We start from the raw sequence: 16,123 nt of genomic DNA, 5'->3' as shown, positions 1-16,123 counted from the left end.
CTGGCGGCGGGAATTTCCAGGCTCCGAGTGCTGCGTCCTTGCGGTTTTCATTTTTGGCGAGTTACTTAGGTAAAGAGGACAAAATAGAACGAAATGATTGCATTTTGACCCCAGAAACTCAACAGGAAAAGAGGAGTAGGAACTTAGAGAGCTGTGCGATGCCCTTCTCAAAGGGTAAGTGCCTGTGCGTGCGTGGCGTGTTCGTAGGGTCAGAAGCTGCATGGGAAAGTGTCCGCGGTGTTCACGCGGAGCTCCAAGGGAGCGCTGTTTGCAAACGCGGGGGCACACGTGACCATAAATGTTGGTCGAACTGGGCACAACTCGTCTGACTTTCATTTGAACTTTAAATCTGCGGCTGTTCTCTTCCTGCCTTGTGTGACGTTGTTTTTCTAATTGCTAATTTGTGGCACTGAATTCAGTGTGCGTTAATAGAATCTTAGAGATTCCTTTGTGAGGGTCCAGTGTGGCTTTGTTGTTGTTTTGATTTGTTTTATTTTTCGAGCAAAGACTACATCCTACGGTGATGCTTGTTCCTTCCCAAGTGCTGTTTCTGCTTTCCACTGGGCTGAATTTCTATGTTCAAAAACCACATTACTTAGTGTGTTGGCCATGACTCACTTCCACGCATGCTCCTGGGTGAACATTTACTCATTTCGTAGTCTCACGCTGGCCTCCTGCAGTTTGCAAGCATTCTTAGCCTGTGGTGTCTATCTGCGTTGAGCCTAGTAAAGTAAAGTTGGATAAAAGAAATACCTGGCGTTGAAGTATGCCTCTCCTGCTGTGCTGCTTGTTTCCAGTCCATTAGGAGTTTCTTACTTGGACAACTCATTTGTGACCGCCCCATCCAGCCGCGATCCTGCCTCGATCCTGCCTCGTGTGTAAAGCTACCCCTTCTCTGCTTTGGGCCCTGTTCCCATTGCTCCCTCTGGGAGAGCAGGTTCACTGATGGACCTTGGTTCTCTGAGGACAGAGAGCATTGTTCGTTGTGCTTTTCAGTCTCCAGCGTAGTGTTTTGTGCATGGTAGATACTAGGAAAGGGACGCTGAATTGGGCTTATGCTTGTGTGCTTTATGATCTGATAACAAATGGCAGCAGAAGGGGGTAGGCCCTTTTTATCTACAGATAAAACTTTTACAAAGAGGGTTGCCAGAGGAATGAAATAGGTGAAATATGGTATATATTGTGTTTGTTGTCAGGCATTTTTATTGAAAGATTTGATATTCCTTTCCTTTCCACAGTTTGTCTAGTTTTTTTATACCTTTGACAGCTATTTTTGCTGAAGCTTGTTAATTTTCCTAGATCAGGAAGAGAAAGTAGAAAATAAAGTCACCTCCAAATATACATTTCTAAAGCTAATGGATTGTTAGAACCATCAGTGTGGTTAATAGTATTTGTTCTGTTTATGTAGCAGAATACACATGCATGTGTGTGTGTGATTAGAGAGCCAGAGAGGAGAGTGGTGTGCTCTTGGATGAGCAAAAGCCAGAACCAGGGCCCTTGCAGAGAACGCCATTGGGAGTGACTTCAGCCAACAAACACATCTGAGAGCAAATGTGTGTCTGTGGAATGTGGTCAAAGAAAAACTTGGGACCTTTTACATGTACTGCATGAATTGTATCAATAGAAGGTTAATGAGGAGAAAGATTTGGGAAAAATATGAGAAATATGTTTTGGATTTTGATAATCAGTACCATCTAATTCTTTGAATTGAATTTAACTTCACTCATTTTAAAAGTGTATGTATTATGTTAGTATACCAGATAATTCAGATCTAATTTTAAGGTATGAATTCAGAATATAATGTGATGATAGTGTGACCCAAAGGCAGTGTGAGTTATAACCAAAAAGTCATGTGCAGTCTTGATATCAGAAGTGTAATGCTATCCTTTCTTGTTCGCAGTAACCTAGATTCAAAATGAATAGCGATCAGGTGGCACTGGTGGGCCAAGTGTTTGAGTCCTACGTTTCGGAGTACCATAGGAGCGACATCGTTCTAATCTTGAAGGCAGACGATGAGGACGTCCACTACCCAGTGGTGGTCAACGCCATGACCCTGTTTGAGACCAACATGGAAGTGGGGGAGTATTTCACCACGTTCCCCAACGAGGTGCTGACTGTGTTTGATAGCGCCCTGCGAAGGGCAGCCCTGACAGTTTTCCAGTCCCTTGCTCAGCATGAGGCTGTTTCCATGAAGCACAATCTTCATGCTAGGATATCAGGTAAGTCACGTGAGGATGGCTGTGGAATTACTGCCGTGGACTTTTCTGTGAAGATCTGAAGGAAATGTAGCACAAATGAGACTCAGAGTGCTCAGAACAGGTTGATGTTTATACTAAACAGACGTGTCTGTTGTATAGCTGATAGTCACTTCTTCTAGCGTGGAGTACTGATTAGCTTCTCTGGTCATCAGGTACTAGCCCTGCCCAGGAAGGAGGGAGAAGGTGCGGAGACAGCACGACACCCTTGCCTGTGTGTATAAAATTGTATCCCGGCGTGGCTCTGTGAGCCTTTGTGACTTCTTTCACTGACAGTGAAAGAAGCTTGTATCACTGAGAGTGATACAAGAATCAGCAGAGTGGTAGACCTGAAGCCGTTTTAGGAAACTAATCAATTTTATATGTTAAGATTGTTTGAATTTGCATTGATTTTACTGAACTGATCCTAGTGCCATAGGGTTTTGTTTCTTCTGGAATGGGTTTTCTCCCTTGCAGCCTCTGCTGCTGGTTAGGAACAGGTTTTTGGTTTTCAGTACGATGTTGTCTGTGTGGCAGGGCAGCTTAGGCACAGGTTAATCTGACCAGGAGTCCTGTAAGCACGGGCACCTCCAGGGCACACTCTTCCTGGGTGTGTCCAGTGACCCCAGTGACTAGAGAAGCCTTTCTGGAACTTTCCTTCTGTTTCAGATAGTTTCCATTTTATAAAAAGAAAAAGACCCTCTTTCACCTCTGTTCCTCTTTGCCTCCATCTCCTCCCCTCTGCATAATCAGTTTTGGCAAAGTGCAGTGCATTCCTTCAGCGCCCCTTCCTCTTTTCAGCGCCGCCCCACTACACAGCCCTCAGCAGCATTACCTCACGAGGATACTTTTCAGTCTTTCTCTCTTCCGTAGTTTCTGCACACACTCCTCCCTTTCTCACTGACTACAGCTTCTCCACCTCTGCTGTGGGCACCTCCCTTTAACTGTATGTGCCAGTGGTCCTCAGGGTTCTGACTTGGCTGGCTCTTAGGTCCTGCATGCTCTTCCTGATGTACAGCAACAAGTACCTTTTTCCTTTTTTTTGACTGAAGCTTGTCTCTTAGTCTCTTGCCTGGGTATCCTATTGTTGGTCAGATGTCTATGACAATTATGTAAGATTTCATTGATTACATATGACTTTATCGCATTGCCAACCCCAGGACCGCAATAAATCGTACTGTGGAGTCCAGTTTTACTGGGCATTTTACATTTATGCATGCTGTCATAATGAGATGCAACACTTTCCAACACTTAAGGTTTCATGACTGCAATTTTTATTGAGTTTCAGTATATTGACACTGTGATTTAAGCTTAATGATCAAGTTGCATGTGAAACAGAACTGGGAAGTAAAAAGGGGAAGTAGAAGTAGGGTGCAAAAATGATATTTCTTTAGGCCACTGGATATATTTTAAATCCAAAAAAATTATTTTTTAAATAAACTGGCTTAATCCATATTTTTCTCTTTTCCCACTTACCTTCTTTGTCTTTCTTAGAAGTAGTTGTTGGTAGACCTCTGTTTGCATTCAAAAAGCAAATTGAGTTAATAAACCTCTCTTTTTGCCGGGTGTGGTGGCACATGCCTGTAATTCCAGCACTCTGGAGGCCGAGGCAGGAGGATCATTGTGAGTGCGAGGTCAGCCTGGGCTACAAAGTGAGTTCAAGGCCAGCCTGAACTGCACAGTGAGACCCTGTCTCAAAAAGACAAAAAAAAAAAAAAAAAAAAAAATTTCCAACACGAGTAGCTGTTCTGTGTGTACGTTAGAGAACAATTAACTGTTTACAAACAAAAAATTTTTAAGTTATTTTAATAACTATATAATCCAGTAATTCAAATCTTAGGTTTATGCCCAAGATAATTGGAAACAAATGCTCATACAAAAATTAGCACAAAAATGTTTGTAATATCATTGTTTATAATATTGTAATCTCCAATGAAAACAACCCAATTGTCTCTCAGCTGAAGGACCGATGAAATACAGTCTGTACGTACCATGGGATGTCACGCAGCCATAGACAGGAATGAAGTAGTGGTACTGCTGAGTGGAAGAGACCAGACAGGAGAGACCACGTATTGTATGGTTCCATTTATATGAAGTAGCCAGAATGGGCAAGTCCATGGAGTCAGAAATGAGATTAGTCATTGCCAGCAGCTAGGGGTACGAAAGGGTAGGGGATGAAGTGCTAACCAGGAATTTTTTTTTTTTTTTTTTTTTTTTTGGTTTTTCTCCGGTACCGGGAACCGAACTCACGACCTTGCGCTTGCCAGGCAGGCGCTTTTGCCGCTGAGCTAAATCCCCAGCCCCTAACCAGGAATTTGGAAATAAGAGAAATAAGTTTGTTTTCTGAGTGTTACATTGCAGAGAATACAACAGAGATGCACAAAATCACCCTATGCAAAAGCATGGATCCCTTAGTGGCAAGCTGTGGGACAGATTGAATTGATGTAAATAAAGAACGTAGCTCTTTGAAAACAGGCAAGTCAGCCGTGGAAGCACAGGAAAAGAAGCCCCAGAGGCGAGTGTGGGCAGCGCCCACCTTGCTTATCCCCACTGTGCAGTTTGTGGAGAGTGTCTCACACACAGAACATTAACGTCTGTGGCCCCTTGAGCTGTCGCACCAGGTGAATACTCCCCTCATTTGCTTTTTCCCCCGGGGCTTCCCAGAGCACCTTGCCATTACTGTTATTGTTAATGAGATCATTAGGCGTTCAGAGTGGATGTATCAAAGGGGAGAAAACATGCTGGCCTAGAAGCTTATGGTGTCAGGGTGCCTACTCTGCTGGTTTCTGACAGATAGGACTCAGTGTGCCCACTTACCGGGTGGACCCTGCCCGGCGGACGGCATAGCAAAAGCCTCCATGGCAAACCACTGCAGAGGCAGCTGTTGACCATCACAGCGAGGCTCCCAGGTGCACCCCAGTCAGATGAGGAGCGGAGAATTTCCACATGAGTAAGACTCGGCATTGGCATTTTGCACTTTCTCTGTTGCCTGTTTTCTTAATGTTGAAAATCACAAGTTTTCCAGGCTGACATGGTGTTGTGGGTGAATTTCCAGGTAGGGAGCTGTGAGCCTAACTGAGGAAAGCAGTAAGCTAGCACTGCAGAGTGTTTGGTCGTGGCACTGCCGTCTCTTTATCGGTCTGCTCTGTCGTTTGCTCAGAGAGCGTCAGTCGGTGCTTCGCGTGACAGGGGCAGCACTTTCTTTGTTAGATGGGATTACAAATACGAACTGTGTTCAGATCCTACTGTGGTATTTCTTTTATGAGAATCAATTCCTTTTTTAAATCCTGGTTATAATAGCTATCTGCTTTTAAAAGAGTCTGTTAATAATTCTTTTTTTTTTTTTGGGTTTTGGTTTTTTTTCCAGTACCGGGAATCAAACTCACGACCTTGCACTTGCCAGGCAGGCACTGTGCCACTGAGCTAAATCCCCAACCCCTTGTTAATAATTCTTACTTGAAATCTGTTCGTTTCTTGAGTTCATAATCTGATTTTTTTGCCTTAAATGAGACAAAAAGTTTTGTTTCCCTGTGATTATAATTTCTTCCCAGGAAATGTTAGAAGACTATTCCATGTAGGCAGGTCTCACAGTGTAAGTGGGTGCTGCTGCTTCTCTACCAGGTTTGCCAGTATGTCCGGAGCTGGTGAGGGAGCACATCCCTAAGACCAAGGACGTGGGACACTTTTTGTCTGTCACCGGGACAGTGATTCGAACGAGTCTGGTGAAGGTCCTGGAGTTTGAACGGGATTACATGTGCAACAAGTGCAAATACAGATTCGCGGTCAAGGCTGATTTTGAGCAGTATTACGTCTTCTGCCGGCCGTCCTCATGTCCCAGCTTGGAGAGCTGTGATTCCTCGAAATTCACTTGCCTCTCAGACTTGTCTTCAAATCCAGCCAGGTGTAGAGATTACCAGGAAATCAAAATTCAAGAACAGGTAAATGATGAAATCAGGGTGAAAAGGAACAAATTTGAAGCAGTTTTCTCCCTTGATCAATTGCTAGGATTAGAAAGTATCAGATGAGTACAAATGAACTTACTTCGTCACTTTGTAGATCAGTCTGAAACTGCTGCCCTTGTGTGGGAACATAGTGTTTGGAAACAATGACATAATCATCTTAGAGCACTGACAAGAACATGGTGAAATGCCTTAGAATGTTAAAATTCAAATGCATATTTAAGAATTCTAAACTAGCTGTAGTTAACTAAGGGATAGGAGAGAATCAAAGGGTTTAATTGTTAAGCCCACATTTCAGGTTTAACCCAGTGTTAAATATTGGGGTAAGTAGGATTTAGGCTTTGGTTCAGCTTCACTTGCTGTGTCAAGTGAAGTGTACATTAACAGTCTTAACAAGTTACAGTAGCACCTGGGAGGCTGAGGCAGGAGGCTCACCGAGTGTTCGAGGCCAGCCTAGGCTACCTAGTGACTTCAAGGCCAGCATGAGCTATATAGTGAGACCATTTCAGAAAACAAAAACAAATAAAAATTACAGTGAGCCTCATTATCCTTGTAAAAAGTTTTTTTCTGTCATCTAAAATAGTAGGAGGTAGCCGTGAAAGGCTAAGACATAGTCTCAGAGTCAAGGGCTCAAACCTGGCTAAATTTGTGGTTTCTACAAGTGTGGATTCAGTGGTCCAGAGTACAACTCTGTGACATCTGTATTCTAGTGAGAGAACAGGAGGAAGATGGGCAGTGTACCCTCCGTCTCACCAAGTCTCCACGTAAGCCGTGTCCATGGCAGTCGTCTGGCACATGCCTACTTAGGTCTTATGGGCCAGAACTTAGTTACGTGAGCATGTCTGGGTGCAGTGAGCATCTACAAAGCCCGTATCCCTGTGGCATGTCTTTAAGCACGTTCAGTATCTGTTTTCTTTTCCTCGATAGGTTCAGAAGCTGTCTGTTGGAAGTATTCCACGATCTATGAAGGTTATCCTAGAAGATGACTTAGTAGACAGCTGCAAATCTGGTAAGAATGAACATTTTCTTTTCTGAGACGGGCTCCTCCTGAGTTGTGTAGAATGATCTCGAACTTGTGGGTGCAAGTGATCCTCTCACTTCAGCCTCTTGAGTAACTGGGGCCACAGGTGTGAGCACCGCCACGCCCAGCAAGAATGAGCTTGTGTTAGCTTGTGTAGAGGTCTGCGTAGGATATAGAGTGTAGTTGCTCCCCTCGCAAACAGAGCCTGGTGTCAAGTAGCTGTCGATGAGAGGGAAGTGAGGCTGCAGCTGAGCTCCAGTGTGGCTGTGTACTGACAGATGCGCGGATGGCCCAGGCCACCTTGAGGTAAGTGCTGGAGCTGGAGCTGGAGCAGGAATCCACAGCCATGGCTTGGGTTCCAGGGTTCTCTTCATGCTGCGCAGTGTAATGGAAGCAGCTGTGGAGCGTCTGGTGTGCGGTGGACAGTTGCACACAGGCAGTGCAGGACACGCTGTCAGGTGCTCCCGAGAGTCTTGCTGTGCCTGGAGGAAAGGAGGTGACTGTCCCTCTTCTCTTTGCTGCAACTCCAGAGCAGGCTGGGATGATGCAGTGGTGCTGTATGTTTCTGTGAAGCTCCTCCAAACTGGACTGTTGTGCATGGGAAAGAAATCTGAGCTATTTTTCTTTCAAATCTCGTTAATAGTAAAGGATGGATGGAAGCAGTTGATGACAGTAATTTTTCATTTACCCATAGCTGTAAACCTGTGGGAGTCAAGAAATACGAACAGCATAATTCTTGCCCTTCAGGAAATTGCAGCCTAGGTAGGAACCCCAGCTTGAACTATGCAGAGTCCTGAAGTTGGAGTCTGTGTGACAACTGTCCACGCAGCAGGCGAGCAGAGAGATGATTCTGGCTAGGTGGGGCGGCTGCAGTTGGAAAGATGCCATGAAAGACAGAGGCCCATGAGGAGACTGGGTTGCTTAGAAGTAAGTACTTTAGCTTCCTGGTTGGATAAGAGTAGTTTAATACAGACTTTTAACTGGATAGCTGTTGCCTTGGCCTATCCATGTACCTCACAATAAAGATCATATTAACCTGATATTCCATAAGCATTTGGGTGAATGAAAACATTCATATATTCAAGGGTTTTTAAACATATAGTGTCTCTACAAATATAAGTGGGTTTAATGTAAGGGGAGCTATTGCTTCCTGAGGATGCCTCTGTTCTTGACATTGCAGCCAGCACTGGACATGCATTATTTATCCTGGTTCTCACTGTGGGCCAGTGATAGAAGTCTGCTGTCAGTTTTTTAGGTCAGGAAACAGGTTCAGGGAAGTTAGATGACTTGTCCCGCGTCACATACCAATGAAAGGTAGAGGTGGGATTAAGTCAAATCTGGTGAGTCATTGTTCTCGGCGCCATAGTCTACATTATGCACATAATCACTGCTTATTGCACTCACGTTATTACTAAAGGGAGCTAGATCTGGAATTAAGTTCTCTGCTTGGCTGATGTAGAAACAATATGAACATAATTCCTGAAAGTAACGACAACAGAAAGATCTTGGAGACATGTCACACGCCTTGTTAGTGTGTCACCATTAGTGTGAAGCACCTATAGCTAGAAACATGCATTTCGCGTCACAGAACCCACAGCTCTGCAGAGCTGCATCGCACGTGCATGTTTAATGAGAACGGCATTTGCCCCAGCAAGTGGTATATGATTGGCATAAAGGTATGGGCATGAAAGAATTGCCCATGAGTGCTGAGGCAGTTTCTTACGTAAAACATAAAGGCCAGGATTGGTTTGGGGCTTAGCAGACATCTTCTATTCAGTATGATTGAAAAATTTTTTTTTTAATTTTTATTTTTTGGTACCGGGAATTGAACTCAGGACCTTGCGCTTTCCAGGCAGGTGCTTGTGCAACTGAGCTATATCCCCGGCAGGGTGATTGAAAATTTACTAGATTAGGTTTGTTGTTTAGGGCCCCTTTTCTCTAGTACCAACATAATGAATGCTGAGCATTCACAGACACTTGTTAACTGGTGCCTTGCACAGAGTGTGAAAGTAAGCACAGGAGTCAGTGTTTGGTGAATACTTGTAGACCACCCAGAGCCATTTAGGAAATGTGTAAGTCTAGCATCCTGCCAGCCCAGAGCAGGAGACTTTCCTCACATGGGAAGGAGCCACCAAGAAGTAGCATGCTGAGGTGCTGTCTTGTGCCCTCATGGTCTGAAGTAGAACAGTGTTCAGTAATTTCTTACTTCATTCCTTCCTTAGTTCCTTAGTTCATTTAGAAATAGAGGCACTGAGTAAAATGGTAACAATGGAAAATGAACATGTAAGAGACTAAGTGGGTGCCTGGGCGTCGCAGAATTATCTCGCCCTGACACCAGACTGATTCTGCTTTCACCTTTTGGCTGCAGTTCCCATACCTTTTTGCTAAATGAGAACTAAGCAGACACTCTGAGGTCAGTGAAGACTAAGTCACTCAGGAAACTGTTTTTCCAGTGAAGGGTAGTACTGTGATGTGGTGTGATTATCATGTGGCATATTATGAAAAATAAAAATGCTCTCCTCACCTTGTGGCTGTGCAGATGTAAATGCTTGTAGAGTGGTGGTGGGAATTGGGCTGCTCTTTGGCCCCTCAATTGTTTCTGGATGAGCACACACCCTAGCTGTAGTAGGGGGTGGTTCGTTTCTCTTTTCTGCTGGTGTGTGGCATGCCATGTATTTGCATGTGCTCTCTCCCAGGGGATGACCTCACTATCTATGGGGTTGTGATACAGCGCTGGAAGCCCTTTCAGCAAGATGTGCGCTGTGAAGTGGAGATAGTCCTGAGAGCGAACTACGTGCAGATAAATAACGAGCAGTCCTCTGGGATCGTCGTGGATGAGGAAGTCCGAAAGGAGTTTGAGGAGTTCTGGGAGTGCTACAGAAGTGATCCCTTTGCAGGTCTGTGGTTCAGGGCATACAGCTCATCTTTAGTAATGGTGTCACATTTGGTGCTTACGTGGTGTCTGAGGTTTGGGGATAGCCGCACATGCTGCGGAGGTGGGGTGGGCGTGCTTAGGCTGAGTCCAGAGCTGTGCGTTAGTGAGGACCGCGGATTGTGGTCTCCGTCTGAAGCCCTTTTCTGGCTGGTTTTTTCTACTTGGAGATCTTCCTGGAGAGTTTTCTTATTTAAACACTTAGGCTGCCAAAAGTTGTAAGTGTCCTATGTTTCCTACCAATTAAAAGTGCAATTCTTCAAAAAGAGCTCATTCTATTAATATGAAACATTATGTTGTACTAAAACCATTGTCTTCTAGTATATTTTCAGTAATAAAGACAATTTTCCACTGTGCTCACTAAAGATTTTAAAAGAGGGAGTAAGTAGAGAGAGGTGACAAGGGAGAGAAGATGCTGAGAACAAGCTCTGCCATCAGTGTGACACTAAGATGTAATTACACCCAACAGAAGATCACAGCCTCTGGGTTTGCAGAGTGTAGCTTTTACTGAAAATCCAAAAAAGTATAAAACAGCAGCTAAGGTCTCTTGTTTTCATTCTTTCTTGTAGTCATCTGAGAAAAGTATACTGAAGCCAGTAATAGACTATTTTTAATAAACTTTTCTTCAAGTCTGTGTTGACTATGCTTAAATCACATGCTGAACTAGGTAGATAGTATTTCATAAAACAGAGTTTCTACATGCCTGTATATTGGCAGTTTGCCGGTATTTTATGGAATTTTTAACTGATACATGTAAGACATACACAGTAGTTCCTGACCTCTTTTATGTGATCTAGACAGAAAACAGCCCAGAGTCTTGACTCTGTTAATTAGCCCTTTAATAGATAAAGGGAAGAGATAAATACAGTGACCTTGTGAGAAATATAAGTAGGAAGACAGTGAAAAAATAAGGCAGCGTTTTTTATTTGGATGTGAATGATCTTCCCTTTCTTAGTTTCCTGTATACCAGGGACCAGGGCACTGTATTTGACTGTTTGAAAGTGTGTGAGAGAGAGACAGTGACAGAGAGAGTGAGTGGGCGCATGTGCGTGTTTTGGCGGGGTGAAGAGGTCTAGGTGGGAGCTGTAGCCAACCGGCCATCTTTCTTTTGCCAGTGTAAGGCTACAGCTCGCTTTACCACTCTCAGGTTGCTTGCCTCTGGAGACTGTCGGTATTGACCAGCATGAGGCCCAAGGGTTTTATTTTGGGCGCGCTGACCCCGAGGGCCCCTTTATTGTGGTGCCTGGATGCTGCTGACCAGGATGCCAAGTGTGGGGCTGTCTGCTGGGCCAGCTGAACCCACCTTGGGCTGACTCAGCTTATCTTAGACTAAAGAGGTTTTCTTCACTGAGGTAACTGAGGCTGTACCATCAGAATGGATAACCTTGGCCGTTGCTACACTACGGAGATGTTCTAGAGCCAGGAATTTGGGACGGATGGAGAGACCGGGATAGTTTTCTCCCTGTGCATTCTCTCCGTGGTGCAGCATGGAGGCTTCTGCTGCCAGGATGCAAGGAGTCACGGCTTCCACCTGGGCGGCATAGTGAGGATAATGGCCCTTTCCGGTTCTCGTCTTTGTTACCCAAGCCCTGCCCTTGTAGTAGAACTTTGTGTTGATTCCACTTGAGGAGACCTTGAGATCAGAGATAAGCATAGTTAATTCAGGAAATAAAAATGAATAGTTCAGAAGCCCACCCCCTCCATGCCAGGTACTGCCTATGTGCTTTACAATTACTGACCCCTCTGATCTTCAGAAGTCCCAGATGGGGCAGTTACCATCTGCATGTATAGATAAAGGGATGGTGGCAGAGGGGTTGTGAAACTCAGCCAAGGTCAGGCCCTCGTAAAGGACAAGGCTGCAGTTTAGGGTAGACATAACTCAGAGCCTCTGCCTTTTACCCCTGGACTCTGTAACAGCTTTGGCTTGGGTGTATCCAGGTCAGTTTGCTCACTCTTTGTGTGTGTTTGTGAGACAGGATCTTTCTATGTAGTTCAGGCTGGCTTTGGAATTGTAGCATTCCTTCTGCCTCAGCCTCTGGAGTGCTGGGATTACAGGCCATCCGCTTACCCTAAACCAGCTTCTTAGGCCTTTCTCTTTCTCTGCACATGTGCAGTCCCTGAGTGCTGGCCAGAGTTGACATGCTTGCTCTGAGGTCTTATCTCCTTCAGTTCTTCACCTTTCTCTCTAGCCTGTCTCTGGAAAGGGGTGGGTCTCTTTTGGTGTTGAACTAAGTCTTCTCTCTGGTCTCTTCTTAGTGAAGGATATTCTCTCTCCACTGTTTCTGTTGTCCCAGGCCACTGCACCTGTTTTGGCTCCTCCAGAGCTGGGGGATGAGGTGTGTGCTCGGCATGCCCAAGACCCTAGCTGTGATCTACAGCGCCAAAGGCCCAAACCCGTTTGATTTTATAAAAGGCAGCCCTCGTGTCTGGGGCTGTATGTTGTGGACAGGCTCAAGGGAAGGCCTGTGAAAGTTGGATAGGTGGATTCGGCCTGTGACTGGATGAAGTGCTTTATTCATGGACAGGGGTGGGGTTTGGGGGTCTAAGACTTGATGCTTTGCTATTTCTGAGAACAAAACTTCAAATAGAGTTTTTTATTTAAAGTACACAAAAGAATTCATGAGCTCTAGTTTGGATTAGTAGTGTTGTGCTTTGTAATGATCTTTTTTTAAAGACCTGATACTCGAGTCTTTTACTCCAGAAAGAATGGAATATACCAAGGAGCCTGGAGCAAATGCTGAACTGACTTGGGGTTGGGTTGATTTTCCTTCTGTCCCTTCTCTTCCACTTTTGAAGGCACGTAGACAGCTCCAGCTGTCTGCTTACAGGCTGAGGCGCTGACAGTCTGACTCACCTCAAGATGCTCCTTTGCATCAGGCAGGTGAGCACTTTCCCTGAAAGGACCGTAGAGGAAGTACAGCTGGTGTTATCTTAAGGGACAGTGCTGGCCTGATGCGTGGTGGATTAGGCAGTGAAATTTCTTCCTTTGTGTCCTTTCTGAAATATGACAGAGTTGTGGAAATTTAAGTGGATAGCACACAGAAATGAAAAGCAGACTTTCATCTCGTGACATTAAGGACTTTTAGAACCCAAACTAGCTTCTCACTCTTCAGTAATTTGGATTGGCCTTTTTGATCACTTTAGATTTGTAGGAAGAGTACATTTATTGACAGTTGGGACAGGAAGAAGATTTGAATTAGGGCTTCTTGGAAGCTGTGGGTGAGTTCCGATCTTTCTGCTTTCCCAGGAAGGAATGAGATACTGGCTAGCCTATGTCCCCAGGTGTTCGGGATGTATCTGGTGAAGCTCGCCGTGGCCATGGTCCTGGCTGGTGGGATTCAGAGGACCGATGCTGCAGGAACGAGGGTCAGAGGTCAGTACTTGCTTACACTTTCTGAGAAATGTGAACATTCCAGGAGAGAAGCTGGACTTTTATTTCCTCAATAAAACTGTTTGTTGAGCTTTATTTTCTAAAAGTAGCCTTCTAAAGTTTACAGTTGTCTAAGTGTTTCATACTTAATGCACCTCCTGTATTTATCAGAAGCTGTTTTCGCAAACTCCAGACAGAAGAATCCCTTTTCTCTGTGGGTATGTGCCTGTGTTGTAGTCTGTAAGGGGCCTGAAGGGAAATGCTCACCCTGGTCTCCAAGAAGATGGGTTAGAGGCAGTGCGACTTAACTCTGCAGTCATCTCTGTCTGTGACTGGGGTTTCTGACTGCTGTTCTCAGCCATGTGCCTGCTGAGTCCCCTCTGCTGGCAGACAGCAGACGTGTCACCTGCCAGGATATGCAGGTCACACATTCTGGCGGAGATGGCTGTGCTCACGTCTGGACGGCAGGAAGCTCTTTTGCAACTCATAAGACTGAGAGACCCGAAACTCCCTAGTATGAGCTGTAGCAACCCAAAAGTGAACCCAAAGAGCAAAATAAATTACTGTAAATCAGGCTGTTAACACACTGGGACTCCAAAACCAGACAGCCCAGTAGGGAATACTATAGGTAAAGGCTATGTATGTTCTCTGTCTCATCACCTGTTATCTGCAAGGCCCTCCATTGGATGTTGAACTGAAATAGGGGTTTCTGGTTGAAATTCTTGAGTGTCACTGGTTGGCCAGTGAGCTAATGTGTGCTGTAGGGATAGTCATGATTATTTAGGGCATATATATATATATATTTTTTTTTGTTTTGTTTTTCTCCGGTACCGGGAACCGAACTCACGACCTTGTGCTTGCCAGGCAGGCGCTTTTGCCGCTGAGCTAAATCCCCAGCCCCTATTTAGGGCATATTTAAAACTAAGATTACTTAACTACTTTGGGATAACTGCTTTACTATAAAACTACTAAAATTTTCATAAAATGAAAAGGTTTTCACTTAATGGTTAGCAGCTTAAGCACTTCATTGTTTATAACATACTTACAAAGTCCTCAACCCCAGGAGTACCTACATAAAAATAGAGTAAAATGCTTGTACAACTTGTATGGAAAGGCTTCATCACAGTAGTTTGGTATTTAAAAAGATAAAATCAGAAGCTGTATAACATCTTTTAATGTTCCCGCCAACTTGAACCACCAGTGGTACATGCATGACTGCCCTGTCAGATCGCTTGTACCACTGGTGCTACAAACAGACCTAATCACTTTTAGCATTCTCTTTACTAAAAATCAATAAAAAGTATATAAATGGACTGAATCTAGTTGCTTGAATTTGAAGAATTACTGTCCAAATCTAAATTAATACTGTTCTTACCAATTAAAAACATTAAAATGACCAACAGATTTATGTACTTTATTAAAAGAAATTTGTTAGTGAACTTCTTTAAAACATAAAGACAGCTGATTTGTGCAGGGTGTGCAAAATGTGACGCACATGGATTTATCTGCAGCCACAGCAGCACCCACTTTTTCGGGTAATTTTTTTATAACTTTTTTTACTTTGCTTGTGTACGTTCCTTGCCCATCCTAACTAAGCTTTTATAAAGTGAATGTTTTTTTCAAGTAACTTGTACCTGTGGCATTCTTCACGGGTTAATAGTTTATCAATAATTAATTCTCTAAATTTTAACATAGGAATCTTAAAAGTACTTCATTGTTGCGTATATGATATACATTTACAACTGAAGCTGTGTTAGAATTTTTTGCCATTTTGTTTTCCGTATGGAACTGTAATATGATATCTGATCTGCTAAATCAGTGCCTTCTTTTGTACTATTGTAATACAAGACCCTAGAAGAAATGGTTTAGGCTACCCAGTGGGACAGTCATGCGTCTACCACCAGCAGTTCAAGCCACCCGAAAGAACGGATGGTCAATTCAAATCAGAGCTGCCTGAGAATGAGATACAGTAATTACAGCCCTATTGTGAACATGTTAAATGTTTATCATGGACCTAATCATTTGAACAGAATATACCATCTATGGATAGAATTTAAATTTTGAAAATCACATTCAGCAATGAGATTGTTGTATTTATGACAGTTAACTTTTCTAAAGATTTTTAGTTAAACCTTCCTAAGTAATCTTACATAAAAGTTACATCAAAAACCGTTTAAGGCTGGGTGTGTGGCTCACACCTGGAACCCCGGGACTTCAGAGGCTGAGGCAGGAGTTTGAATTTGAGGATGACCTCGCCCCAAATTACATAAAATACAAAAGAGGTGATCAAAATATACCATGAGTGTTCTAAATAATTTTATTATAGTAAAAGACATATTGCTACTAATTCTCCTCAAAATACTCCCCGTTGCTTTAGTGACCTTTTTTTTTCTTTTCTTTGGAGACAGAATCTCGCAGTGTACTTCAGGCTGGCCTTGAACTCATTGTGTAGGCCAGGCTGACCTTGAACTCACAGGGATCCTCCTGCTTCAGCCTCCCAAGTGCTGGGGTTACAGGCGTGTGCCACCACACCTGGCTTCCCCCTTGCTTTGAACATATTTATCCCATCATTCTTGCTACTTTGTTTTGTTTTGTTGTCCGTTCCCC

At 43.9% G+C, this 16,123-nt stretch overlaps 1 protein-coding gene across 1 annotated transcript in view; it reads left to right on the top strand.

The window, feature by feature from the left end:
* The first annotated feature begins 24 nt into the window (after nt 1-24).
* Nucleotides 25-16,123, top strand: part of Mcm9 (minichromosome maintenance complex component 9) — a 19,026-nt gene continuing 2,927 nt past the window's right edge. The window contains exons 1-6 of the mRNA XM_005389125.2: nt 25-174; nt 1,901-2,219; nt 5,856-6,172; nt 7,121-7,202; nt 9,911-10,111; nt 13,394-13,519. Coding sequence (XP_005389182.1) covers nt 1,916-2,219; nt 5,856-6,172; nt 7,121-7,202; nt 9,911-10,111; nt 13,394-13,519 — 1,030 coding nt within the window. The 5' untranslated portion in view covers nt 25-174; nt 1,901-1,915. The remainder of the gene's footprint in view (nt 175-1,900; nt 2,220-5,855; nt 6,173-7,120; nt 7,203-9,910; nt 10,112-13,393; nt 13,520-16,123) is intronic.

This window comes from Chinchilla lanigera, unplaced genomic scaffold, assembly GCF_000276665.1.
Source record: "Chinchilla lanigera isolate Chin_1 unplaced genomic scaffold, ChiLan1.0 scaffold00035, whole genome shotgun sequence".
NCBI classification, from domain to species: domain Eukaryota; kingdom Metazoa; phylum Chordata; class Mammalia; order Rodentia; family Chinchillidae; genus Chinchilla; species Chinchilla lanigera.
Note: the sequence above shows the minus strand (reverse complement) of the source record. Positions and strands in the feature narration are given on the sequence as shown.